The sequence below is a fragment of the Rhipicephalus microplus genome, chromosome 9 (assembly GCF_043290135.1).
Source record: "Rhipicephalus microplus isolate Deutch F79 chromosome 9, USDA_Rmic, whole genome shotgun sequence".
Taxonomy (NCBI): domain Eukaryota; kingdom Metazoa; phylum Arthropoda; class Arachnida; order Ixodida; family Ixodidae; genus Rhipicephalus; species Rhipicephalus microplus.
The window spans coordinates 42,090,613-42,118,592 of record NC_134708.1 but is presented as its reverse complement, the minus strand read 5'-3'; the positions used below and the strand labels follow the sequence as shown (position 1 = coordinate 42,118,592).

At 48.3% G+C, this 27,980-nt stretch overlaps 1 protein-coding gene across 1 annotated transcript in view; it reads left to right on the top strand.

The window, feature by feature from the left end:
- The window catches only part of LOC119165634 (uncharacterized), a 52,685-nt gene that overhangs the window by 18,003 nt on the left and 6,702 nt on the right, over window positions 1-27,980 (top strand). The window contains exons 2-3 of the mRNA XM_037417745.2: window positions 22,211-22,338; window positions 26,020-26,137. Coding sequence (XP_037273642.2) covers window positions 22,211-22,338; window positions 26,020-26,137 — 246 coding nt within the window. The remainder of the gene's footprint in view (window positions 1-22,210; window positions 22,339-26,019; window positions 26,138-27,980) is intronic.

Genomic DNA, 27,980 nt, shown 5'->3' with positions numbered 1-27,980 from the left:
CTAATCACAATCATCGTCCACATTCCTTGTCCTATGAACTGGCGCTCTTTGGCCATCAAATGGCCCTTGAGCCAAAAAACGCCATATATCATCAAGCTGAGCAGGGATCGTGCTCAACTTCGTCTGATGTCAGACTAAGGACAAGTAAGCTTTCACGGAACATTCAAACGAATACGCCGAAGTCTGAAAGTACGCATGTGCCAGATACATGCTAACGGCTACGGCAACCACTTTTTAATCGTAATCCACGTTACGTGGGTGAATCTTTGTACGTCTACGAACATGTTGGGGAAAATTTCATTGCATTTGATTGGGCATGTCAATAATAAAGGATTATCTCTAAGGATGTGAGTGGCCTGAGAGTCGGGCAGCAATGGCGCACCCACGTGTTGTGACGTAGTAAGTAGATTGCTTTGGCGAGCATTTGCACTCCGTCAGGCAATTGCGTTCTGCGATGAGTGACGTGCTCAATCGATTGATTTCAGCGTTCTTCCGCCCGGCCTCGAAAGTAAACGATTAGCAAAGTTAAAGTTACGGTAGAAGACGACGACTCTTCTCCATGCAGCATACGACGTCACACATGCCGTGTTAATAAGGTGGTCCTGGATGGTTAGTGGAGCTTATAAGCAGTGAATTCTGGGGGCTTATGTTGAACTGAAATATCCTTGTAGAGTTTATTTTTTCATAGAAGTGTAAACAAAATAGACCTTGTACTTTTCTTATTCGTAGAAGACCCAAGATTGTTGGGTGACCAAGTCACATCCTTTTTAATGGTCAGGATGTCATATTCATACGCGAAATCCACGTACCTAAAGCTGGCAGAAGAACAGGCATTCTATCAATAACTCTCTAGTAAGCAAAGCATTTATTCGCTCCAAAAAGTGCGTATTTTATACGTCTAAACGAATATTTCTGAAATGTGTCATCTACTTCCGAATTACTGCATCACTGAACGTTTCAGGCGTGCAATCATTGGACCAGTAAAGCCAGTCGACGACCAGAACAATCGTGCGTCATTTCCGTTTGCCTTTGACTTTGCCAATGCTTGGGTCATGTATCTTGAGGAAGCAACTTGATTTCTGCACAGAGTAGAAAGATCAATGTGGAGTAAATCGAAACAAAAGAAGGTGGCTTTTTTCTCTATGTGAGATACAATCGTGCGAGTATCTTGGCCTTGGAACACAACACACAATGTACTGCTGGAAGTAGTCGATTATTCCATTTAACCGAAAACGCCATTGATATGTGCAATCAGTATTCACTAAGCACGTTTATATTTCTTTGCCTCTGTCGATGATTCTTCCTCACTCGAACACTACCCGAACCCGCCATCTTACCAAATAATAAACTTTCACAGCATTACTTTAATGCACTAGATCAAAGGCATCATAGATTACGATAGCCGTTATTTTTACTGTGATTACGTATATGGCCAGACTCTCAGGGACTGCGCCTGTGGACAAAACGAGGCGTGTTGGGCGTGAGTCCCACCACAGGAGAAACGGACGCTGCAATCGCTGTGACGTGCAGGGTTGAATCACGTTATCTCGCCTCACTCTGACGAAGAGAAGCGGGTGGCATAATGCGTAGTTTTTAAGCGCAACTTCGTGGTGTTACCAATTATAAACTGCTTTGTTTTGCTCTCACTTCATGCGTGCGAACTACTGCAGGCTACACAATCAGAAAAAAAAAATGCGAGAAAGGCTAGCAACGGCGTAGAATAGAGTTTCCTAATATACACTAGAGGGAACTCTGGCGCTAGTGTCCATGGGAGCTGCAACGCACGGCGCTTCAGCGAGCATGGTCATGATTCGTACACAGATTTGTCTAATCTTCTGGCTCCGTGCATGTTCATGTAGCTTGGAGCTGTTTTCTCACGAAACAAAAATTAACAAATGTTCAGCGGCTGCGCTTCACCACCTCGTGTTTTTAGGCTTACCGTTTAGAATCGGGTCACGTAATTCGAAAAGATTCGTTATTTCTTTCAAAACGAAACCGAAACCAGCAATACACGAAGCTGCAAGTACGGTTGGTCACCCGAATACCGGGCAAATCTATGTACTACCCATCATTCCCATGGCCACTAAACGATCGTAGCGCCAGAGTCCCCTATAGTTAATTTGAGGAAACTCTATGTGGCCTAGTACTATTCTGCTCCGTGATACATATATACAGTGCGATCCGTAGCAGAAGGAGCCAGACGTGCTATATCACTTTTACCCCTACCATGCTTTGCAAGAACGTGATGCCAAGTCACCTCTCATATTTTATTGTTGTGCATATTGTGCTTATTGTGCCCATAGGGTCAAATTGAACGCCGACCGCAAATGTGCACATAAAAACGGAAGGTGTATGTTCCCACACTGGAGCCTCGTTCACAGTGTGCGAACAATTATGTATGGTAAATGAATATGTATGCTATAAAATACGACGTAGCAACATGCGTATTTCTACGGGAAGTGGCCGTCGCTGAGTTTAAGAATGTGCGTCAATGTATGAATTGTCAGAAAGTCAAGATAAATCCAAGAATTCAAATTCTTTTCTTTCCGTTATCTTTAACTTACTCTGGTCTATTTCTTGTCTGGTTTCTTCCGCGCGTTCGGCCAGCGCGTTCGATCAAGCCTTCTTTCTTACATCGTATGCATGTGCTGCTTGAGCCTTTTTTGCTAAAGGTTACTTCTCTTGCCGAGGTAACGTTTAGCTCAGTCTGCGCCTTGCAACACCCCCTTTTCGGGTGTCCATGTTATACGTTGTCCTCGTGGGGGTTCCCGAGCACATGGATTGCGGGAGGTTTCCGTCCGTGACTGTAGACTTCAGCTCACAGTCCTCCTTGGTTATAGATTACGCCTGTAGAGTAGGCCCTTAAACACGGTCGCTTGTTCTTCCATATGTTGTTTTCAGCGACAAGAGAAAACGCATTCAGCTTCCAACAGCTGCCGCAAAATCTCATACAGCTTATCAAGGAAGCTGTAAGCGCTCGACAGTGATATTTGTACTGAAACACTAAATTGCCATTTAGATCGCAGTAATTAAAACCTTGCCGCATGCTCCTTCAAGGGTGCGAAGTAATATGGCCATCTGGCACATGGTGCACTTGCTATCGTAATCGAGCCCGGTCGACACCGAATTTTTCAAGCGCCATTTACCCCTTTCCAAAATGTGCAGAACTGATCCAATCCTTCAAAATCCCCCCCCCCCCTGCTCGATGGGGATCAAATGTGCACTGTGTTACAACCGTACAAAAAGCTTGCGCAATGAGGGTTGACAAATAAATGTTAAGATTGTACCGCGGCGAAGCTATTGATCATGGGAAATTTTACCTATAGCTGCAACTCTGAGTGAGGCATGCCTGTATACGTTTTCCTCCAATCATATACAGAAAGGTTGCTTCTGCATGCAGCTGTGAAAATGTGGCCTCCTTCCCAAAAGGGGGGAATCCACTTGTTATGTGCCTCATAGGGCTATGCATGCTAAGTAGGAATATTTACAACATGCGCATGCTTGTTGCGTCAACCACGACCCGTTTTCAGATGCTAACCTAGAAGGAATGTAATAACACATTTATTGAAGAAAAATATGTTGTTGTTGTTGTTGTTGTTGTTTTGCCACAAGCATGCGTTAACGCCCAAATCATATACTTCAGTTCGACGCAGATTGGCTCGATACAGATGATAAAAGCAACTCGCTCGGCCCCAAGATTTCATGCAGGTGGCTATAACAGATAATGCCGGCAGTCAGGCAGTAAAATATGAGCAGCATTTTTTAAAGCAGTTATTTGGCATTTCGTAGAGTCTATGAAGAAACCACCACAACATTTACTGATTTCGATGAAGTCAACTACAAAACAAGAATAAGATTGGCCTCACATCTGCATGTTACACAGCAATAGTCGTAGAAAGACAATAGTCTTGCGTCTGGAGAGAGTGAACAAAACGTTTATTTGACGTTTTGTGCAAGAAAATCGGTGAATGGTATTCTGTAGGCGCTGCATTACAGGGCCTCGAGGGTGCAGGGAAGGCGAACAAACGCATCAAGTCACGTCACCCGTGAGACATGCGCGCTATCTGGCAGTTAATTATATTAGAAAACGAAGCGCGCGGCTTGCGTGCCTGTCTTGGAGGCGATAAGGTGTATAACGCAACGCGAGGGGTAGTTGCCACCACCGTGTCGTCTAAGCAAAGCGTTGGACACACTTGCCTCTTCGTGCAAGCGTTGCATTGTCAGCGCATTGTGATAAATGCTACGGTCCTTAGAATTACTTATGTACGCTTTTTCTAGCAAAAAAGGCACACATACAGAGTATTGACGTGTTGTTATGGTGCCTCAGATGTGCGCAATAATTGCTCCTATTTGACCATCAAACAAATATGAACGCTGAATCTTGAGCAACATTGGTGGGCGCTGTGGATGGGGTCGACCATTTGGGGTATCGTTTGGGGTTTAGTGCCGTTTGGGGTATCGTTAAGGGCGGACAAACAGACGAGTGTACAGACTGACAGACAGACCAAACTTTTTGCGTTGAAAATCCTCGAGAAAGACTATCATCTTTAATAAAGAATGGATACGCGCAAGCGGGCTCTGGACTGTGTGCCAGAAGGCTGGCTAGCAATCTAACCATGCACGTCACAAGGTGGTCTCCGCATGGTTACGCCATGGTGTCCCCCGCAACCGATATTAGAGAGTTTTAGTACTGCGGAATGGTGCTACGTACGCATCACGCAAGCGCCTTGCGTTACGTGGTGTCGTTTGCCACTAATCGGCTTTTAGTACGCCGTAGTACCCGCGTACGTAACGAGCGTGAAGCGCGTTGCGCCATCTGGTAGATCAAAATAGAAGCACGTGTTGTTGACATGCGCGTTGCCGTCTGCGCATGCGCACTACGCAGAACGTGGCGTCCTTACGTACGCAACGCCGCCACGTGCACAGCGTACGCAGTACTAAAACTCTCTATTTATATCGCTTCCGCGGGCATATTGACGCGTAAAATTGCTCTGTTCGGTGCCCCCCACTCTTTCGCCACCACCGATGCCTCTTTCACAAGTGTCGTGATACTCGGCGGTGGCACTTCCCGCCAACTGTAGTGCCCCTTCACCTCGTGCCATTAAGGGCCGTTCCGTGCGCTAGCCGCAGTGCACGTGCTGGCACACCTGCCGCACCCAAGTGAAGTGTGAAAGAGCGTTGCCAATTTGCTTGTTTGTGCCCCGCTTCCGTGCGGCAGGGGTCGCGGCACGTGCGTTGCGGCTGGGCTGCGTAGAACATCCCTAAGCGGGTTTCACGTGCGAGCGATTTTTCCCCAAGAGTGGAGCGGCAGCCGTCGCGAAGAGGTTTCTAGAGCGTCTACAAGACGCTGCAACGAACATCGCCAAAGTTGGCAAAAAATTCGCTCGTGCCATAGCGTTTAACCAAAGGGGAAGTAGTGGCGTGGGTGGCACGTGACAACAGGGGCGGAGTCAAGGAGCGGGTGCGCCTGCCGGGAGCAACTCGCTCCGACTCCTCAGTACGGTGAACGCTGCCCATCAGAGCGGCGGGCATCGCGCGAAAGCAGCGCATGTGACACAAACTCGCCTCCCAGCGTCCTGTTGTCGCTCACCTCCGCAACCTCCACCACTCAGTATTTCGCATGGGGAAAAAGAGTTAGGGATAGCAAAGATAGCAAAGATCTGTCCTATTACATTGAAGCCATGTGATGGGACCGACGTGTTTAGTTCACTCGGAGCAGGAATAACAGAAATCGAAGGAGCACTGAAGTGCACAGAAGAGTAAAAGGGTGCCGCAAAGATTTGTAGCCGCTGCCGCACAAGGCGCAGCCGCAGCCGTTGGCTTCCCTCCTCACAGTAGCGGAAACACTCAGTATTAAAACAAACGCGTTTTGTGCCAGGACCCGCAATGAATAATCAATAACCCCTGTGAAGATGAGGTTCGCTTGCGTGTTATACCGATTCCCACAATGAGTGTGATGAAACAAGTTTGTTGTTGTTGTTGTTGTTGTTGTTGTTGTTGTTGTTAAAAATGTCAACAAGATGTGGAGCTCAGCTTGTCACTGCGGATGTCTCAATGTGGTGTAGCTGTGTGCTATAATTGATTGACGTTCGCTGGGCCAACCTAAAACTGCACGTTGCGTTGTCTTGCTTGTCCCGCGTAGGACGAGGGAGGCTAAAACCGTACAACAGTTAGCAAGCAAATCTAACTTGTTTACCATATTAGCCTATGTGACACAAAGTACAGAGGAGTTCCATTTGTGACAACTAAAACGCGTTCTGGGCCTAGTCGCTCCGTGGACCTGTGAAAATGTGGAGGCACAAAGCAACAAGGGCAAATACAGGAATGGTGCCCCACTTCGGTCCTTTCTTTTCCTGGTTCGCTTGCACCTCTAAATTTTTGTCCGACCGCTATTTAAAGACCCGTAAACGATATGGAAGCGCTTTGCAACAACGAAAAGTTTCACCTCCGGAAAACATGACCCTAAAGCTCCTTCATGTGCATCGCTAAGCTGACTATACATGCCACCTTATTCGAATATATTTTAGCCCGTCAAAAAGAAGAGTTCTAACACGTACTGTTACCGCGCACGCCTTCCTTGTGTTTATTTTCATCTCATTTCCTGCAGCCGACTCGTATGATTTCCTGCCGAATGGAACGGCTTACACGTTTCTCTTCACCGTCAACTTAATTCAGAATAACTTTGCACCGACAAAAACGGCGCTGAAATCTCCATTCTTCAAATTCAGCGTGCGAAACATCCTAATAAAGCAGGGGGTGCCACTGTACGGCTTCGGATTCCTCCGGGATGTGCGAATACCGAGCCATGAACGAAATGTAATGAGATCAGTGGAGACACTTCATGAAACCTATCAGGTGGGATATCTCTCTCTTTGTATGTATGTATATATATAGGCAACATCTCAGCAGCAATCATCTGTTTTTGCGGACAATCATAGGCGTTTGTGGATGGGCACCTCAGGATCTGTAGTGCCTGTTCGCTCCCGAGTTCACAGCCAAATAAACCTCGTTACCATATAGTCATTATCACGTCGCAATATATATATATATATATATATATATATATATATATATATATATATATATATATATATATATATATATATATATATATATATATATATATTGTGGGCATTTAGTATACGCATCCTCTTCACCGGTACATTATCATCATTATCATGTGTGGCTCATGCATCCCCATCGTTGTCGCGTAGCATCATCATCTTGGTCCGATCATCTCAGCTGTCGGCTGCCGGTTCTTCGGGCCTAATAAAGGTCTTCCAAACCAAGACTCCATACGTGGTGGAGCGTGCTGTTGGATCCCCCGCCATCCTCTCGACCACTCTACCCCCTGGAGCTACGTTCAGGTCGCCGCTTGGGCCAGGTGTCCGGAAATATGTCGCACCAAGAAGAGGTCGGTGCTGCAGCCGTTCCCACTCCGCCACCGCGTGCCGCGCCTTTTCACGTCATTAACAGCCTACAGCGTGAGCCCCATCCCTTCGCTGGTATGCGCGGGGAAGATGTGGAGGAATGGCTGGACGATTTCGAACGGGTCGGCGCTGCTAACCGGTGGGATAACACCTACAAACTCGCTTACGTGTCATTCTACCTCACGGGTGTCGCGAAGACGTGGTTTCTCAACCACTTCATGGACATCCCCGACTGGTCAGCCTTCAAAGATCAGCTTCGCCATGTTTTTGGCACACCGGCTGTCCGTTCAGCTCTCGCAAGGAAAGCTCTTGCGACTCGGAAACAGCACATCGGGGAGTCGTATACATCCTACATCGAGGATGTCCTTTCACTTTGCCGCCGGGTTGACACCCCAATGACAGAGTCAGACAAGGTACGCCAGCTTCTTAAGGGCATTGGACCCGTCGCATTCAATGCCCTTGCAATCCAGAATCCGGCTACCGTTGCTGACGTTGCGACAACCTGTCAGCGCCTCGAAGAACTTGAGTCGATGCGCCTACAACCGGACAGTGACGCGGCCCGTATTACGACTGATCCAAACCTACGAGAAACGATAAGGCTGATAATACGCGAAGAATTAGAATCAATGGGATTCACACTACCATCAGTATCTACCATTCAGCCTTCTTCAACGTCATTGCGGGATGTCATCAGGGAAGAGCTCACGTCCATGACCCACATGGCCAACCTGCAGCCCATTGTCTCTCGTACTCTACCATCGTTCCCGCACACCGCCGCCGCACCACCAGGCACCGTCAGCTCGACGTCCCCGCCACGAACGTACGCGTCGGTTGCTGCCGCACCTCCCACAAGCTTTCCCACGAGCTTTTCATCACCACCGCGTGAGCCGTCACCTGTCCCTCTGACTTCTCTCTCTCCTGGTGCAGTTAGCGCAAGCTACTACCCTCCTCACCGATCGACTCGGCCTACGTGCTATTATTGCGGCTATCGTGGTCACATTGCACGCTTTTGCCGCAAGCGCCAGCAAGACGAGCGCCGAGGGTATGACATACGCGAACGGGACTATACCGCAGGAGCCTTGTACCAGGGTCGCCGTTATTCGTCACCGCCGCGTCGGTCTCCATCTCCGCCAGCATCGGGTGAACTGCGCAGTAGTCACCGATCAACCCGACGCCGTTCACCGTCGCCTTACCGTCGCTCTTCTTCTCCTCTTCAGCCCGCTTCCCTTACTTCTGATCGGCGTCCGGAAAACTAAGCGATGCAGTTTTTGGAGGACAAACTGCATTCCAACACAAGACTCCAATTCCTCCAGCGCGCCCCTACAATATGATTGCGGTCACAGTTGAGGGAGTGGACGTTGATGCTTTGGTGGACACTGGGGCTGCGTTTTCTGTTATTCGTGCTGATTTGTGTGCCCGTCTTCGAAAAGTCACGACGCCTTATGATGGACCGACACTGGTTACAGCCCAGGGAACAATGATTCGCCCTTCCGCTCTCTGTACTGCCCGTGTACTAATCGACGAAATTCTTCATCATATAGAATTTGCTGTGCTATCCCCGTGCTCCCATGAACTCATTTTAGGCTGGGACTTTCTTTCCTCTGCTTCTGCGGCTATTTGCTGTGCACAACGTGTCGTCCATCTTACTGACACGGACCACTTGCTCAACGACGAAACCTACAGGCCACTTCGACTCATCGCTGCAGTAGACATCGAGTTACCACCAAACGAACATCAATTAGTGACAGTTTTGTCCAACGACGTCGACTCTGGTGACATTTTGGTCACTCCGTCACCGTATTGCCTTAATAAAGGCATAGCTCTGGCATCAGGTGTGGCTCGCTTCAACGATGGATCAGCTGTCCTCGCTGCTACGAACACCACACCAGATAAAATTTTACTGCCGCGGGGCACTACTGTCGCCTGCGTTGCCGATCTGGAGCCTGTGTGCGTCGTGCCTCTTACCCCTGCCTCCTCTAAAGGCCATCCTGGAGATCATGCTGCTTCCTCGGCCTTTACAGCAGCCATCAACAAGGACTTGACAGACTTGCAGAAGCAGCAGCTGCTTGATTTGTTGCAAAAGCATGCAAACTCTTTTGACGTTCATTCATCCAGCCTGGTTCAGACAACTGCTACAGCACATCGTATTCAGACCGACGGAACATCCATTGTGCATCGTCGTCCATACCGCGTCTCCCTAGCCGAACGAAAAATCATTGAGGAAAACGTAGACGATATGCTGCAACGGGAGATAATCCGACCCTCAACCAGTCCTTGGTCGTCTCCAGTGGTTTTGGTGCGTAAAAAAGACGGTTCCGTACGATTTTGCGTCGATTACTGAGCACTCAATAAGATCACTAGAAAGGACGTATACCCCATGCCACGCATCGACGACGCCCTAGATTCCTTACAGGGTGCTGAATACTTTTCGAGCCTCGACTTGCGTTCAGGCTATTGGCAAATCCCCATGCACGAAGATGATAAAGAAAAAACTGCGTTTGCAACGCCGGACGGCCTATACGAATTCAATGTTATGCCGTTCGGTCTATGCAATGCGCCCGCAACTTTTGAGCGCATGATTGACACCGTGCTGCGTGGCCTGAAATGGAAGACTTGCCTATGTTACCTCGATGACATTGTTGTCTTTTCATCGACGTTTTCTCAACATCTGCAACGCTTGGACGAGGTCCTGACTTGTCTTGCGGGCGCTGGTCTTCAAATTAACACCAAAAAGTGCCATTTCGCCAGCAGATCTATCAAGGTACTCGGTCATATTGTGAGCAAGGACGGAATTCGCCCAGACCCTGACAAAACTGCTGCAGTGCTTCGCTTCCCTCGCCCTGACAAACCAAAAGATTTGCGAAGTTTCCTTGGTCTCGCCTCTTACTTTCGGCGATTCATACAAAACTTTGCCTCCATAGCCGCACCACTTCATAAGCTACTTGCTTCCGGTATGCCCTTTCAGTGGTCTCAGGAATGTGAATCAGCTTTCGACAGGTTGAAGAGTGCCCTCACGACCGACCCTGTACTTGCTCATTTTCACGATGATGCACCGACCTTCCTGCACACAGACGCTAGCGGCCACGGTTTAGGAGCCGTGCTCCTGCAACGCGACAACTCTTCGCGAGAGCGAGTCGTTGCATACGCCAGCCGCGTCCTCTCCGCAGCCGAGAGGAACTACACGATCACCGAGCAGGAGTGCCTCGCCATCGTTTGGTCAGTACAGAAATTTCGTCCATACCTGCATGGCCGCCATTTCACCATTGTGACCGACCACCATGCTTTATGTTGGCTTTCGACACTCAAGAACTTGTCGGGACGCCTCGGACGCTGGATTCTACGCCTCCAAGAATATGATTTTGAGATCGTGTACAAGTGTGGCAGGAAGCATAGTGACGCCGATGCTCTTTCTCGCTGCCCACTGCCAGCGACTCCACTCGGGGTTTCAGCCGTCAATTTGCACAACACGCCCTCGGAGTCCACGTCTACGGCGGTTTCCTCTCTCGCCTCTATGGACCAGCTGCCTTCGGATGACCCGCACGATTTTCCTTCTCGACAGTTGGCTGACCCATACTGTCGACGTATTATAGACTACCTCACTGGCAGTTCCCGTCCACCTAATGCAAGGCTCCGTCGCCAGCTCTCGCAATTTAAGCTGGACAACTCGGTGCTGTACCGCAAAATTTACCAACCTGACGGTCAGCGCTGGGTTCCCGTTCTACCCCGATCGCTTCGGTCCGAAGTCCTCAGGGCACTTCATGACCATCCGACTGCTGGTCACCTTGGTTACCATAAAACCTACGATCGCCTTCGAAGTCGGTTTTATTGGCCAGGCATTACCACTAGCGTAGCTCGGTACGTCGGGTCCTGCACTACCTGCCAATGTAGAAAACTACCAACATCTGCTCCCGCCGGTAAACTACAGCCTCTTCCGTGCCCAGCCACACCATTCGAAGTTGTAGGCGTCGATCTTTATGGCCCCCTCCCAGTCAGTGCTGCTGGAAACCGGTGGATAGTAACAGCCATTGACCATTTGACGCGCTACGCCGAGACGGCATCCGTTACTACAGGTTCAGCTTCTGAGATTGCCGATTTCATCCTCCGAGCCATTATACTGCGTCATGGTGCTCCACGTGTGTTGCTCAGTGACCGTGGAAGGGCCTTCCTTTCACAACTAGTGAACGAACTTCTTCAGGCCTCCAGCACAACTCACAAGACTGCCTCTAGTTATCATCCCCAGACTAACGGCCTCACTGAGCGATTCCACCGCACTCTTGCTGACATGATCGCCGCCTATATTCAACCAGACCACAAAAACTGGGACGTTGTTCTCCCATTCGTCACTTTCGCCTACAATACGGCCATTCAGCGAACAACCGGCTACTCGCCATTTTACCTAGTTTATGGACGCTCCCCTACTACTTTCCTGGACGTCTCCTTCTTTACCTGCCAAGTGAATTCATCTCCATCCTCTTCAGAGGAATACGTTTCACGACTCGCACAGTGCCGCCAACGAGCTCGTATAAACACTGAAGCCCGCCAGGAAGACAGAAAGCTAGTTTATGATGAATCGCATCGTGATGTATTCTTCCAACCTGGAGACGAAGTGCTCCTTTTGACGCCTGTTCGCACACCTGGTTTGTGCGACAAATTTCAGCCTCGGTTTATTGGACCGTACACAGTTCTTGAAGAGACTTCACCAGTGAATTATCGCGTGACGCCACTTGTAGCCCCCGCAGATCGCCGTTATCGAACTACAGAGGTCGTCCATGTATCCCGTATGAAGCCCTTCATGCGACGTTCTTTGTCCCCTTGACTTGCCGCGGCCAGGCTGGCCGCTTTCACGTGGGGGGAATTGATGTGGGCATTTAGTATACGCATCCTCTTCACCGGTACATTATCATCATTATCATGTGTGGCTCATGCATCCCCATCGTTGTCGCGTAGCATCATCATCTTGGTCCGATCATCTCAGCTGTCGGCTGCCGGTTCTTCGGGCCTAATAAAGGTCTTCCAAACCAAGACTCCATATATATATATATATATATATATATATATATATATATATATATATATATATATATATATATATATATATATATATATATATATATATATATATATATATATATATAATATTACAACGGGGTTTATTTGCAGCGCAGAACGCAGAAAGCGAAGCAGTCAGCAGCGTCCGGCCAAGCGCAGCAAGCACGAGCTTATGCTGATGGCGATGCCCCTGATGCGCCGACGATAAATGCCGCTGATAAATCGCCCTCCGCACAAAAAGACGCCATCCTGGCGGATTAGGGAGAACAAACGACTAATGGGTCGTAATATGGCTTGAGACGAGAGACGTGGACAGTGTCGCGCCCGCGGTAGCGTAGGTCTGTGGATGGGATGATGGGCTCCACAATATAGTTGACGAGTGACGTTTGCTCTACAACACGGTATGGCCCGATGTATTTGGGAAGAAATTTTGCGGAGTGGCCAGGCACGGTAGCAGGTGCCCGAAGCCATACCAATGAACCAGGTGGAAAGTTTGGAGCCGAACGGTCCCCAGTCTGGCGGGACTGCTGCTGCCACTGGTCCTCGGTAGAAAAAGAGCGGGCAAGCTGGCGGCATTCTTCAGCATGTCGGGCAGCTTCGGACAGAGTTGTACTTTCGGACTCATAAGGTTTATATGGAAGAATAGTGTCTACTGTATTTGAAGGTTCTCGTCCGTACAAAAGAAAGTATGGCGAAAACCCAGTAGTAGCTTGTACGGCAGTATTATAGGCGTAGGTGACGAACGGGAGAACTTGGTCCCAATTTGAATGATCAGAGGTGACGTACATCGACAGCATACTGCCAAGAGTACGGTTGAAGTGCTCCGTCATGCCATTCGTCTGAGGGGGGTACGCTGTACTTGTGCGGTGCACGATTCGGCATTCGTTGAGTAATGCCTTCAAGGCGTCAGAAAGGAAGGCGCGGCCTCTGTCATTTAAGAGCTCGCGAGGGGCACCATGACGCAGAACGAAACGTTGCAACAGAAACGTTCCAACGTCACGGGCTGTGGCAGTCGGCAGCGCGGCTGTTTCGGCATAGCGTGTCAGATGGTCTATCGCAACAATAATCCAGCGGTTACTAGCTAGAGTTGATGGTAGTGGTCCGTAAATGTCAATGCCGACGCGATCGAAAGGTCGACTAGGACAAGGAAGAGGTTGTGACAGGTAGACTTGCCCGGGAGGTAACTTTTGTCGTTGGCACTGAGCACACGAGCGAATGAATTTCCGCATGTAGTTAGTTATACATGCCACGCCAATAAAATCTGAGTCGAAGCCTAGCGTATGTCTTGAAGAGGCCTGCGTGGACGCACTGTGGGTCCGCGTGAAAAGCTTCGCAGATAGCAGCTCGAAGATGGCGGGGTATCACAAGGAGACACTTGCGACCGTCATAAAGGTAGTTGCGTCGATAAAGAAGATCATCCCTTAGGCAAAAGTTGCTAGCCTGGCGGCGGAGAGCGCGAGACGGCGAAGGAGTGAGAGGATCAGAAAGAATGCTTATGAGGCCACTGATCCAAGGATCTTTTCGTCGTTCCACCGTCATGCTGCGCAAGGCGGATGACGCAAGTGCAGGCTCGAGGGAAGAGAGGCAAACGCCTTCATCCGATATGGGTGAGCGAGAAAGGGCGTCGGCGTCCGTGTGCTTACGACCAGATCTGTAAATAACGCGGATGTCGTATTCCTGAAGTTTGAGCGCCCAGCGAGCAAGTCGTCCGGAAGGGTCTTTAGAAGTGGATAGCCAACAAAGGGCGTGGTGGTCAGTGACGACGTCGAATGCGTGACCATACAGGTAGGGGCGAAATTTTCCAAGGGCCCAAATAATAGCTAAACACTCTTTCTCGCTCATGGAGTAGTTAGCCTCGGCTTTCGTTAAAGTTCGGCTTGCGTAGGCGACGACATATTCATCAAACCCTGCCTTTCGTTGCGCGAACACAGCGCCAAGTCCAACACCGCTGGCATCAGTATGAACCTCCGTGGGAGCGGCAGGATCGTAATGGCGGAGAATGGGTGGTGAAGTCAGCAGGTGGCGTAATTTGGTGAATGCATCGTCGCATGCTGGTGACCAGGTGGAAAGGTCCTTGTCGCCGCTAAGAAGGTCCGTAAGGGGCGCACATACAGAAGCAAAATTTCTAATAAAGCGTCGGAAGTATGACGACAAGCCGACAAGTTCCTTCAAGTTCTTTGGCTTCGGAAAATCGGCGACTGCTCGAAGCTTGGCGGGGTCAGGAAGTATGCCGTCTCGCGATACGACGTGGCCAAGAATGGTGAGCTGCCGGGCACCAAAACGACACTTCTTGAGGTTGAGTTGAAGGCCGGCGTCGGTGAGACGTGTGAGGACGTGCTCGAGACAATTTAAATGGGTGTCGAAATCGGTGGAAAAGACAACTACGTCATCGAGGTAGCATAAACATGTGTTCCACCTGAGGCCTCGTAAAATAGTGTCCATCATTCTTTCAAAAGTGGCTGGAGCGTTACAAAGGCCGAAAGGCATAACGGTAAACTCGTATAACCCATAAGGTGTGACAAATGCTGTTTTTGGTCGGTCAGATGCTTCCATAGGAACTTGCCAGTATCCAGACCGTAAATCCAGCGAAGAGAAGTATTCTGCTCCTTGCAAACAGTCAAGGGCGTCGTCTATTCGCGGTAACGAGTAAACGTCCTTGCGTGTGATCTTGTTTAAACGTCGATAGTCCACACAGAATCGAATGGAGCCGTCCTTCTTCTTAATAAGAACGACCGGTGACGCCCAGGGACTGTTAGAAGGCTGTACAATACCCCGCTGGAGCATGCCAGCAACCTGGTCGTCAATAAACGGCGCTCCAACGCTGAGACTCGGTAGGGGCGCTGCCGTAGAAGCGTATGGCTTCCTGTGTCAATCTTGTGAGATATGCTCGATGTGCGACTGAGGCCAGAAGCGTGGCTGTCAAAAGAAGTACGAAGCTTTTGCAGCAGGTTCACTAACTGGCTTCGTTCTGAAGAAGACATTGCGACATCGATGGAGTGGTGGAAAGCGTCAAGAAGTGACTGGTCAACAACAGAGTCAGAAATGAGTGCGCTGAGGTCCGTAGATAGTAAACTAGATGGAGCGTCAAAAATGCGACGGGCGTCGATCGGATGCACGTGACCGAGACATTCACCATAGAATAAAGGTGAAGGCCCTTCTAGCATATTGTACACGAGCGTCTTCGTGACGCCATGGTGGAGAGTAAGGAGAGCAATGGGCAGTGGAGAACATTTGCGTTGAATGAACAGGGCAGAGGGCGTAAATAAAACATCACCGTCGGAAATAGCGTCACACGACACAGTCACCAGCAGAGCAGAGCGCGGTGGTACGGTGGTGTCGTCGGAAACAAACAGTTTATAACACGGCAGGGAGGCTTCGACAGCGTCTACATCAGGAAGTGCAGATAGCTCAAGTTCAGTGCGACAGCAGTCAATGACGGCATTATTATTCACAAGGAAGTCCCAGCCGAGTATCATGTCATGGGAACACGAGGGCAGCACTACGAATTCGACAATATACACAATCCCTTCGATGACGACTCGTGTGGTACAGGCTGCGAGAGGTGTTACACTTTGTGCGTTAGCCGTTCTAAGAGAGAGGCCGGATAATGGCGTCAGAACTTTGCGGAGTTTGCGGCACAGGTTGATGGAAACGATGGATAGAGCGGCTCCGGTGTCGACAAGCGCCATGACGACGATACCATCGACTGACACTTCAATGACGTTAGCTGGACAGGGGCGAGGACTTGTGCATGGTGACGGGGACGCAGTTCGTGCCTCGGGAACTGCGGCCGTTAGTTTTCCTGGTCGGTGGGTCCGGAACGGCGACGCATAGGGGAAAGCGAACGTCGACGTGGAGATGGGGAGCGGCGGGTCGGGCCGTGTGGACGATCAGAAGGAAAGGAAGAGGAAGGAGGGCTTGAAGGCGTAAAAGAAAACTGAGGGTCGAAAGAGGGCATTCGTCGAATGTTCTGAGCAGCCTGGCGACGACGACAATAACGTGCCACGTGGCCAACACCACCACAAGCAAAACATATGGGACGGTTGTCGTGGGTCCGCCATTCGTCGGAGTAGACTCCGACTTGCGGCTGGGGGGCAGAAAACTGCGGCCGAGGTGGTATCGGCATAGGCGGCGGTGAATAGATCGGCGGCGAAAAGGGCGGCGACGAATACGTAGGCGCTGGCTGGAACGCAGGCTGTTGAGGTCGAGCAACGGCCTCGGCGTACGTGAGAGGTGCGGCGACTGGCGGCGGTTCACGAGCGGGAGGAAGAACTTGTGCGACCTGGTCTTGAATGAAGTCACGGAGTGTAGACGTCAATCTGCGTGGTTGATCGGGTACGCAGGACATCAAAGAGAGCTGACGAGCGACCTCAGCGCGGATGAACTCTTGGATCTTGGAGAGAAGAGAGGCATGGTCTTCTCCTATGCCAAGGGTGGACAGGCTGGACAAAGAGTTGTCGAGCGCTGAGGGACGTCGGGTGGAAAGACGTTGCCTGCGCAACTCGTCAAAACTCTGGCATAACTCGGTCAGTTCTAGGACAGCGCGAGGACTCTTAGAAAGCAACATTTGGAAAGCGTCGTCCTCAATGCCCTTCATGATATGCTTGATCTTAAGCTCTTCGGACATGGACTCGTTGACTCGCTTGCAAAGGTCCAGAACGTCCTCAATATAGCTTGTGAAATTCTCACCAAGCTGCTGGGACCGAGTATGTAAGCGTTGTTCGGCACGGCGTTTGCGTACCTCTGGCCGCCCGAAAACTTGTTTGAGGCTCGTTTTGAAGACCGACCATGTAGGGAGTTCCGCTTCGTGGTTTATAAACCACAGCTTGGCCACGTCCGACAGGTAGAAGGAGACGTACGCCAACTTGGCGGCGTCATCCCATTTGTTGTGAGTACTCACTCGCTCGTACATTGAAATCCAGTCGTCAACGTCCTTGTCTTCTGTGCCTGAGAAAACAGAGGGATCGCGCAGACGCAGAGAACCGGCGCAGAGAACAGTAGGCGGTGCCGGTGGAGGAGTTGGAGCGGCGCTTGCGTCGGTAGGCATAGTGGATGGTAAAATGCGATTCCGAAGCTCCAGGGTGATCGAAACCCAGCAGAATCCACCACTTGTAACGGGGTTTATTTGCAGCGCAGAACGCAGAAAGCGAAGCAGTCAGCAGCGTCCGGCCAAGCGCAGCAAGCACGAGCTTATGCTGATGGCGATGCCCCTGATGCGCCGAGAAATGCCGCTGAAGCTCCTCTTCTTCCCTACAATATATATATATATATATATATATATATATATATATATATATATATATATATATATATATATATATATATATATATATATATTATACTATGTCCTGTTTGATGATTCTTCTGTTGGATGACACTACAATTTGAACTTCTTTACTTCTAAGCTGAATAGCGATATTGAAAGCATAATTCGCTGTTTTCATCAAAATTCATTAGAAATTAACCGCACTAAATGTTTTTACGCTATTTTACCCCACTCAGAAAACGGTCGTTGAATTTATGTCTATTACGGTGAATAATTATTCCATCAAAGCTCCCAGTCATTGTCGCTTTCAGGGAATGATTCGTGATTCAAACTTGGAGTAGACTTTTCATGTACCGCGCTTTAAGCAAGAAGCTGCCTATGGCATCAGAATTCTCATCAAGTCGCGTACGTACTGCCGTATAAATGCCTCGCTTTACTCTGTCTTCATTAACAGTCACTTCATTTACTGCATTGCGTCCTGGTGTAATACATATAGCACTCATCTGCCTCCTTTACAACATCTTCAAAACCAGGCCATTCGCATTGTCACATTTCAGTCGCCACGATGTAGTGCATCTGCTCTTTTACAAGAGCATCGTTTTAGAACCATTGAGAAACTTTTTTTTCATTTTAAAATGACATTCCTTACATACCATTCTCTTCACTGAAACATGCCATACATAAGAGTTGAGTGTTGGGCACGAGTTGGTGCTTTGACATAAAAACCACCGTGAGAGTATCACAAAACACGACACACAGAAAGAGACAGCCAAGGAGAGGTGAAAATCATAATTTTTAACAAGGAACAACTCGTGAATGAAAATACAACTCGACTTGCATCAAATAATAACTTCTCGTTACCAAAAGCCAGCGCTAGTTATGGCAGAATCGCTTGAATCTTCACAGCGATTTCCGTCTGGAACGGTATTCCAAGCGACATGAATGTCTCTGAGCACAGGTAGTTTTAAAATAAACACTTATTACGTATATACCTAACGTTTGAGTTACTTTCTAGTTTACGCTGTTCAATAAGAACTATTTTGCCCATTATATTTGTTATGTATAGTGAAGAAGATGAGTGCTACTCGGATAGGCAGCGGGTATCACTCAGTCTGTGAAGAGGACGACGTTTGGTTGGCTGAATTCACAGGCTGGTTCCGCCATTACCACTTGACTTGTGACCGCTCTCCTGATTTATAAAAGAGAGTGCCGCTCTAAAACGCCTCAGTTTAGTTATATATTATACCAAATTCGTTTATAATTTTTCGTCTGAAATCGTTGGCGCTTTGGGGCACAACACTTTTACCTTTTTCTTTATTTGCCCATTATAAATCATCACATGTGATATCTCGTATAGCAGTATTCGATTCAGGACTATTTTATTGTAATGGCATGATAGCGTTCGGACTTTATTGTTGCATTGTAGTTTGTATTGAGCTGATTTGTATCGTTCGCTTTTCATCTCACATGTATTTTGTTGAATTTGTACATCATTGGTTTAGGTAGTTTGCTATCAGGTGTTGTTGATTCTCTGAAACTCATTTTTTTATCTTTGCCAAGTTGGTCTGCTTCACTCATTTTCTTTTGTTAAACCAGCACAGAAGGTCCCCTTGCAGCCAAGAGCTTTGGGACCTCCTTTTGTATATTATTTCTGCTATGTATGATCTTTTTTAATCCATAAAATCATTTCTTTGTTTGCATCTGCATATGTTCGGTATTGGTGTGCAAGTGCTTAAGCCTAACCTTAAACAGACCCTGCACAGAGGAAGGAAAGAAACGAGAGGGCATGCCCAGGCGGCGCGCTACGGGAAAAGTGTGAAGGGAAATGACATCTTGGCGGTCATATTCACTAGGCACCATGGCGGCGTTGCTATGGTTACGTGTTGCGCAGTGTAGCTGGTCTAGCAGCGAGCGGCCGCGGCTGGCGGCGGCATGTGTGCCTCCACAGGTCTCATGCTGAACCGGGGCGAACAATATCCGTGCTCTGCGCCGCGTTATTGGTTCCGCACTGTTTTCCAGGCAGTTACTGCACTCCTAGCAACGTTTACAAAACCGTTTGTCCACCGCGGGGCCTCAACAGTGCGTAGAACGAACGCATATCCATGCGTTGTGCGGTGGATTACGCGGATGAGGCATTTGACGTGTTCAGCGAAATCGCGTTGGGCACCATGACGAAGCAGAACGACGACGAACGCCTAGGTCAGTGACGGTTGGGCAGTGCTCCTGCTTGCGACTGTGAACGAAACTGTTGCGCTCAGCAAGACGCAATGAGGACCATGTGCACATACGTAGTTTCGTGTTCCGTATGTGTACAGTAACAACCTCCATGTGCGTGTTACAACACCTTTTCTGTTTCGCTTATTATACTCGCCCCCAGCATTGCAACCTCAATGTTAGAGCAACCGCGTTCAAGTGTCACTTCCACCGTGCTCAAAGTCACCACGGTCGCAGAATGCTGACGCCGGTGAGTTTCACGCGGAACACGGGACACAGTGGCAGGGCGCTGCGTCGGCCGCGTGGCGGAATGCAACCGTAGAAGACGCACGACCAATCCTGTTGTCTGTACAGTCGCTAAATTATTGACCTGAAAACAGTCACCGTTGTCGGTGCATCTAGCGCGCATTCTCTTGACTTGCTTCGTTATCGGCGAGCTGTTACTCGCTGTTAATACTCGTACGAAATGATTTCGCCGAAGGTATCGTGCTGTCCCAGAGTGTTGAGCCCCGTTCCATTAGTTTCGGATCGTCACGAAACGTGCGCTGTGCAGCCCACGTGCTTTCCGAGTCGGAGAGGGAGTCGCGCCTTCTGCTCTACATTCGGATGAAAACAATAGAGGATAATTAGCCCAGTCAATATGACCGACTTCCGGCATCACCACGGCTTCACAACGAGTGACGTCAGGGACTCTCCTAAGTTGTTTCCTTCCTCCATGAGGGCCTGTAACGCCTCTTGAGCATGTTCAGCGAACTCTTTTGATTGAATGTAGAGGCTTTTTTTTTATTTTTTCGGATGATCGCCCTTTCGAAAAACAAGCGAACCTAATAACAGAAGAGGTTCAATAAGGATAACCGAGTTGAACTCGTGCACAAAGTTCAACAAGGATAGGTGGAATAGTCTTTTTATCCACCCGTGTAAGTCCGGAGGGCGGACCTGCGTGCATGCGAGCTATAAGCATCGTAGCGCTGCACACGGCCTGCACACAATTCTAAAAACAATCGATGGAAATTGTTCCCAATCCCCTTGTACAAATGAAGCCATAAGCCCAAACGACTGCGAGATAAACACAGTACAAGGTCATTGAATTAGTTGAGCATCGTGGTCTGCATACTTACCGTGGCCTCCGTAGGATGCCGCCACATGCCTGCGCGTGCACTCATGATAGCCCTAAAAGCAAGGATTATATTTGAAGGGTAAAGAAGGACGGAAAAAAAGTTCAAGGTCATGTCACGCGCTGATGAACGGACGCATCTTTTTGCACTTGCTGTTTTCCTCCCACTCGCTGCTTCGAAATGAGAAAGAAAGCATTTGAAGCGCACGGTGGACTCCAACTGTAGTTGGTGGACCAAAAACAATTTTCATGGGACTAGATTTGAGACGCAATAAGCGATTTCTATCATGCCAGTCGAGGATTACCTGAAAGATTGACGCATTTTACCACTTTAGCAAAGCGCCCTAAATCAAGCCACACTTCTGTCTAAAGCCTCAAAGTGACAACTTAAATCTATTTTTCTCCAAGCAGTAAGTTAGAATTTCACACTGGTGGAAGGCTTTTACCTCGAAGAGGCGTTTGATCAACGAGAAAGTGTGCTTAACGACAATGTGCGTGGTGACGCCACCTTAAGGTTCTCGCACCATGCAGCTCAAAATGATGTCGTTGATTTAGACAGTGTTAACTAGGTCCTACATAATTCTTTGTCGCTGAAAATTGTCCTCACTATTTTCTATTGTACACTGCTTCTTAACATAAGTACTATGTTTCACAAAATGTAATCGAGCCAACGTGGCCTAAAAATGTGCAAATAATTTGGAATTCTTGACTGTTTATGGACTGAAGTTTCTGATCAAATTTCACGCATGAATTTGGAAGCTTAGATTCCTCATTTATTAATATATGACGGAGGGAGAATCAAAGGCAACGAAGTTCTGAGTACTGTATCTGTTAAAACTGATTTACTGTTTCACCTTAGTATTCTATTAAGGTGCGCACACCTTGAACCGTGCCAAACCCGGTTGGCTCCGGGTATCACACAAGCTTCCGGCACTTTAACACGAGTGTGGTGGATCGAACTAACTAACGAACTAACAACGAGCCAAGGAAGGCGCAGGAATAAACTATATATAGGTCAGACTCGCACACGCCAAGCTTCTCTTGGCCCAACTTCGCCGGTAGACTCCGGGCTCCCTAATTTTATTATTCGTTGCAGCTGCCAACTTGCCAACATTGTCCTTATCTTGTTTTTTGCAGATTCTGACCGCCACTTTAACGGCAGAGGGAGTGCCTTCCTCTAAGATCTGCAACTTCGTGGCCTTCAGACCGTCTAGTTTCACCGCGCGACGAGGCATCTACAATGCCTTGATAAATGGCATTAGCGGGTAAGAAGTTGGTGCAAGCTTGAATTTGTCTTTAAATTTATCTCAGGTGCCACAATTCGTGCAGAGCTGGAAAAATGAGCCTTAAGCAGAACGTCTGGTTATGTCGGATGAGAACGCACTATTGAAGAAGCTAGCAGTCTATTTGTCGAGGTATAAAGAGGCATTCGTAGGGTACAACGAACGAACTTGTATTGCTTAGTAGCTCATGCGCAGATAGCAAACCAAAAACAAAAAACAAGCAAGCTATAGTCTAATCTATGCGCCACACACAAATATTCTTTCCTGGTGAGATAAGCTGAAGCTACACTAACACATTTGTCTGGACTGAGTTTCCAGATATGGAATACCTCAATAATCTCCCGTTCACGCTGCATCTTAGCCTTACCTAGAGTGTTAGGCTGAGGGCGCATGAAAATCAACTATCCTCGGGCACTGTTGGTAACTTGCCGTTGCACTCCAAGTCGTGTGGTTGTGCGCCCCTCTTCGATAAGGGGGCGTTTTTCGAGTAAGGCTAAGACGCAGCCTGAATTAGAGATTACTGAGGCATTTCATATCTGGAAACTCAGTCCAGACAAATGTGTTAGAGCAGCTTCAGTTTATCTCACCAGGAAAGAATGTTTGGTTCTAGCACACAGGTGATTCGCTTAGATTAGTTTGGTTTTTATTTGTTGTTTTTTGTTTGTTTGTTATCTGCCTGAACGGGAGATGAGGCATTCCATATCTGGAAACTCGGTCCACACAAATGTGTTAGTGCAGCTTCAGTTTATCTCACCAGGAAAGAATGTTTGGTTCTAGCACAGAGGTGATTTGCTTAGATTAGCTTGTTTGGTTTTTATTTGTTGTTTTTTGGTTTGTTATCTCTGCGTGTGTTATACGAACTTCGAAGAAAAGCTTTTTCCGAAATGAACGTCAGCTTAGTAGCTTATTGGAAGACCTATTTCTTTTTACGTTGCCGTCTTCCTATGCACTGTGTTAAATATTGTGTGAACGACAAAGAGCGCCACTAGGATGAGAGCAGTGCATTCGGACTAATGAAGAGGTGGAGGGGTGGGTTTCGCCACGAGCACGGGAACTCGTTTCTTTCCTCAACATTTTGGTGCCGTGAAATCCCGGAAAAAGAACCTTCGGAGGTGAGACGAAGCGGGCTTCACAAATTTCGACCGCTGTCGTAGCCTTGAAGACTTTTGTGAAGCCGCCGTGGGAAAAGTTGATGTGCGAGGCCTAACCACTGCTGGGACATCGAAGCACGACTCGGGTTGCAACTAAGGCCACTAGAAGCACCCATGGGTTTACGTGAGTACAGGCATTGTCTAAAGGTTCGCGAGATGGGAGCCCTCACGTTTACTTCAGCTCCGCCCAGACTCGCCCTTCACGACGACGGCCCAATATTCACAAGTAAGGCAGTCCATAGATCAATGACGTGCATCTTGACAGTGCAGCCCCGTGAGTGCAGGCATCGTCTGGAGGCTCGCGAGACGGGAGCTCTCACGTCTTCTTTAGCTCAGTTGTGACTCGCCCTTCACGACAATGGCCCGATATGCACAAGATCATGAAAAACGACAGCCTGACAAGTGACGCATATTCGTTGTGTGAACCTTCTGCAATGGATGCCGTGTTGACTCCGACTTCACCTTATTGCACGGCCAGCCAGTGATCTCTCCTGTTTCCGACATTGGACCGGATTATGGAGGCCCTCTACGAAAGGCGGAGTCAAGCACGCAAGGCCGTCATGCAGGTCATCGCAAATATCGAACACCTTTGGCATATGGACCACACCCATCAATATGTGACTTGAAGAAGTTTTACCGAATTTTGACCGAGCAGTACGAGCTTCTCAGATGAATTTATGAGGAGATTGAAAACACAGTTGACATCGATCACTTGGAAGCAGAGATGGAGGAAGCTGACGTTTACGTGCACCAGATTATTCTAGCAAGGGTCACAGCAGAATATAATATTGCAGATACATTAAAGGCTCGGCAGACGCACCTAGACTTAATAACAACGTATGAGAACGGAGGCCCAGAAGAAAGTACTCTCTCCGACAATGTCACCGCTATCTAACAATTACGTCTCCAACAGCCATCTTGTCCCACAGAACTTAGATAGGTGTACCACAGGACAAATAAAGGGGAAAATGGCAGCACACAAGCTGGAACTTTAACTATAGAGAAGGCCTCTTCCGTGCCGTTAGAGATCTCATCAGCGTGCTGCACCCATCAAGCTATTGACAAGAAGTCTACAATAACTGCAGCGTTCGAGGTGGAAAGCATTCCCATGATTGAGAACGAAGAAGACTTCGTAGATCTCAAAGGCCATTCACGAGATATCAATAATGCGTACAAGCGAAAGCTGGCAGACTCAGACGTTACAAACGCTTTGCAGTTGGTGACTTAGTCGGTGACCTTGACGAACAGTTGGTCCATTTGTTGCCTTCCCGACTTGTTATTATCGATTTTTGTCATATTCATATTGTCGATCATATTGTCGATTTTTCTCCGGGCTCTCTCGTGCTACTGTGGCTGCTATCTCGTCGTGTCGGGCTGTGCGAGAAACTTTTATCGCAATACGTTGGGCCTTACCGAGTTCTGCGCCAAGTCACACCTGTCCCCTATGAATTTTCTCCTACTACCAACCCCACTGCTACATCCAGAAGTGGCATTGTGCATGTGTCTCGCCTGAAGCCCTATCACAGTGACCCGTCCGTCTAATAACAGCAGGCACCGGGACGGTGCTTTGCCGCCCGGGGTAATGTCACGGGTATAGAAAGGTACCTCAGGCACAGGTGCAAAAACAACGCAGATGGAATGAAGACGATGATGTTGTTGTGGGGCCGTGTCTGAACGGCCCTCTTGTCGTGCATCTTTGCATACTGTGTGCAGTGTTAGCCCACCCGGCGTTCACTTATTAAATACTCCCCGTTACAATATCTTGCTGAATCAACAAAGGGAGTGGTGGTCGCTTACGACTGTAAAGAGCGGCCGGGTTAATACCGGCGAAACTTTCAAACTGCCCAAACGATAGCCAGACACTCCTCCGTTGTCAAGCACGGACTCGGCATATTTCAAGGTTCTGCTAGCGTAGGCAGCCACCCTCTCCGCACCATCTTGGCACTGGACAAGAACAGCCACTAGGCACATGACTGGAGTCTGCACGGATGGATGTTGGTGCATCCTCGTCAAAGCGAGCAAAAGCAAAAGGCATTTGTAGACGCTGCCGCAAATCGTTGAACCATGCTTTTTGCTCTTCGCTCCTTACAAACGCAATAATATACGTTTTTATTTTCAGCGGGCTTTCTGGACAGCTCACAGCGGTACTATACGGGGTGGTTTAAGCAAGTATAGTGTCACTCCTCTCGCGTGTCACTAAGCAGCTTTGTAATTCAGAAAGAACTATTCGATCGTGCAAGCTAGTAAAATGAAGCAATATGGGGTGTGCGTTCCATGCCTGGTTTCTTGCGCGCTCACCTCATCTATTATCTATAATCACACACTTATCTCACACATTTGTCTCTTGTGGTTTTGCCTTCACCATGTGGGCATGGAATGAAGAGGCCTTCAAATTTCAGTTGCCTGTCATACATGCGTATTAGCTTTGGTGTTACTGCATGCAATACAATATGCTGATGCCATGGCATACAAAGCGCTTCTTCTTTCTAACAAAGTGCTTTCTATTCCGCAGCATCGAATATATCAGCTTGGTTTTCTTGCTTACGGTGACCGACGAATCCACAAAGAATGTGTTGCCGTCATCAGGATGGGACAAGTCCTGCAAGCCGCTTGAGAGTGAAGTCAGAATGGTGCGTCCATGGTCGGAAAGTTGCGCCTATGTACGTTTCAACAGGTGCCGCAAGCATTGCGCATACACGTGAGGAAAATTTCCGTCGTTGCTGTTGAGGTTGCGCCGTTTGGCAATGCCAGCACCTTTTCAAGCGGGGAAAAAAGTTAGCTTCACCGCAAGGATGAAGAAACGAGTACCATAGCAACAAATTTTAATGCTAGACGATGTAAAGCTGGCAGCTAGCTCTTTTGGATTCGATATCGTGCAACTCTACAAAACGCTGATGTAAGAAAAAAACAACGGCCGCTCCAGGGACACTTTTCGCAAGTATCTTCACGTTGAGAGAGCTGCACCTACATTTACATTTGAGCCGCTCGTTCATGCATGCCGAGATGGCGAGATAGTGCGTGCGCCAGCAAGGGTTACCTCACCACCAGAGTCGAAATTCGCAGTTGCTGATCGAGCAGCCTCCCCCCCCCCCCCCCACACACACACGCGCGCGCGCACGCGTCTTTCAATGTTTCCTAAAGACAGGCGGGGTGTTTCCTCTCTCCTTGAGCATTCGATTTCCGGTTTAACAGGAGGGGCATCTTATCATATGAGTCCTCTAAATGACGTAGATGGGCTGGCTTGTTTGATGTCTGCTTCAGCCGTGTTCGTTGCACCCACAGGCGCCCTATTACCCGCGGGTAGAACGTATGGTGCGCCAGGGGATCTTGTCATTTTGGACTTTGAACTGGACGTGACAGCGATAGCATAACGCGTCGAGACTGTCCATATAACTGATGTCCCAATAAGATTGTTTGCGTCTTTGCCAGAATCATTAATACAAATTACAGTGAACCCTTAACCACAACGACGGCAACATTCCTGATGTGTACGTGTAATACATGCGGCGCCTAAGTCAAGGTATAGCTTGGCGTAACTTCTTTTACTTCATTGTTATGAAGGCTCCCGTGGAGAGTATGAAAATTCTGGTTCGTTTTTAAAGTGTTCTTATCATTGTCGATGTTACCTTCCTTACTTTTTACAGTGCCTGCTCTTGATCAGACAGGATTCATGGTTGTGTTCACTATATGCATAGTCCCAGTGCGATGAACTCATGATTAAACAAGTGCCAATATGTATGCAGACTTGAAAAAAAAAACACGGGATCAAGCTCTCACTAGCAAGTGAAAATTTCTATTAAGGAAAGAATCTCACATGTGCACAACGCGCACACACGTCACCACAAACCACTTCTATTATAACGAAGAAAAGACCCCTACCATAACCGATGGCATACAACCGGAAAAACACGTGTCACATCCCCTATCCCCCCAAAGTGACCTTGTTTTCTTTGAAGGTCTTCGTACATATTGGTGCTTGTTTCATCATAAGCTTACACCAACATGGCCAACCGGCAGTCATCCTAAACAATGAACACTTTGCTATACTCTATAACTGTCACCACTATAAAAAAAATATTAACGTGCGATTCCGATGCTGCGTTGTCGCTCTGCCTTTTGAAGTTGTGCTTCTGTAAATATCCGGAATAATTTGGGATTCAGGCTGAGCCCTTGGCCTGTTCTGTTTATATCTCACAGTTAGTTGTAAGCGCTATACAACCTAAGATACGTTCCCTCAAAGAATTTCAGTGATACAAGCAATCTTTTTACCCGTAATTGCACCTATATACGTGATGTTTTATCATGGCAACCGTGATCAGTTGCAGCAGTACAACGACCAACCCAACGCGCTGCCGGAGCTAATCACCGCCGCCACGGCATTACATGCGTGGACAGTAGCACGGCGAAAGTTAGCCAATGAATGAGTAAATACAACAGCTCACTGTATTTTGTTTCAATTGTTCAAGATGTGCG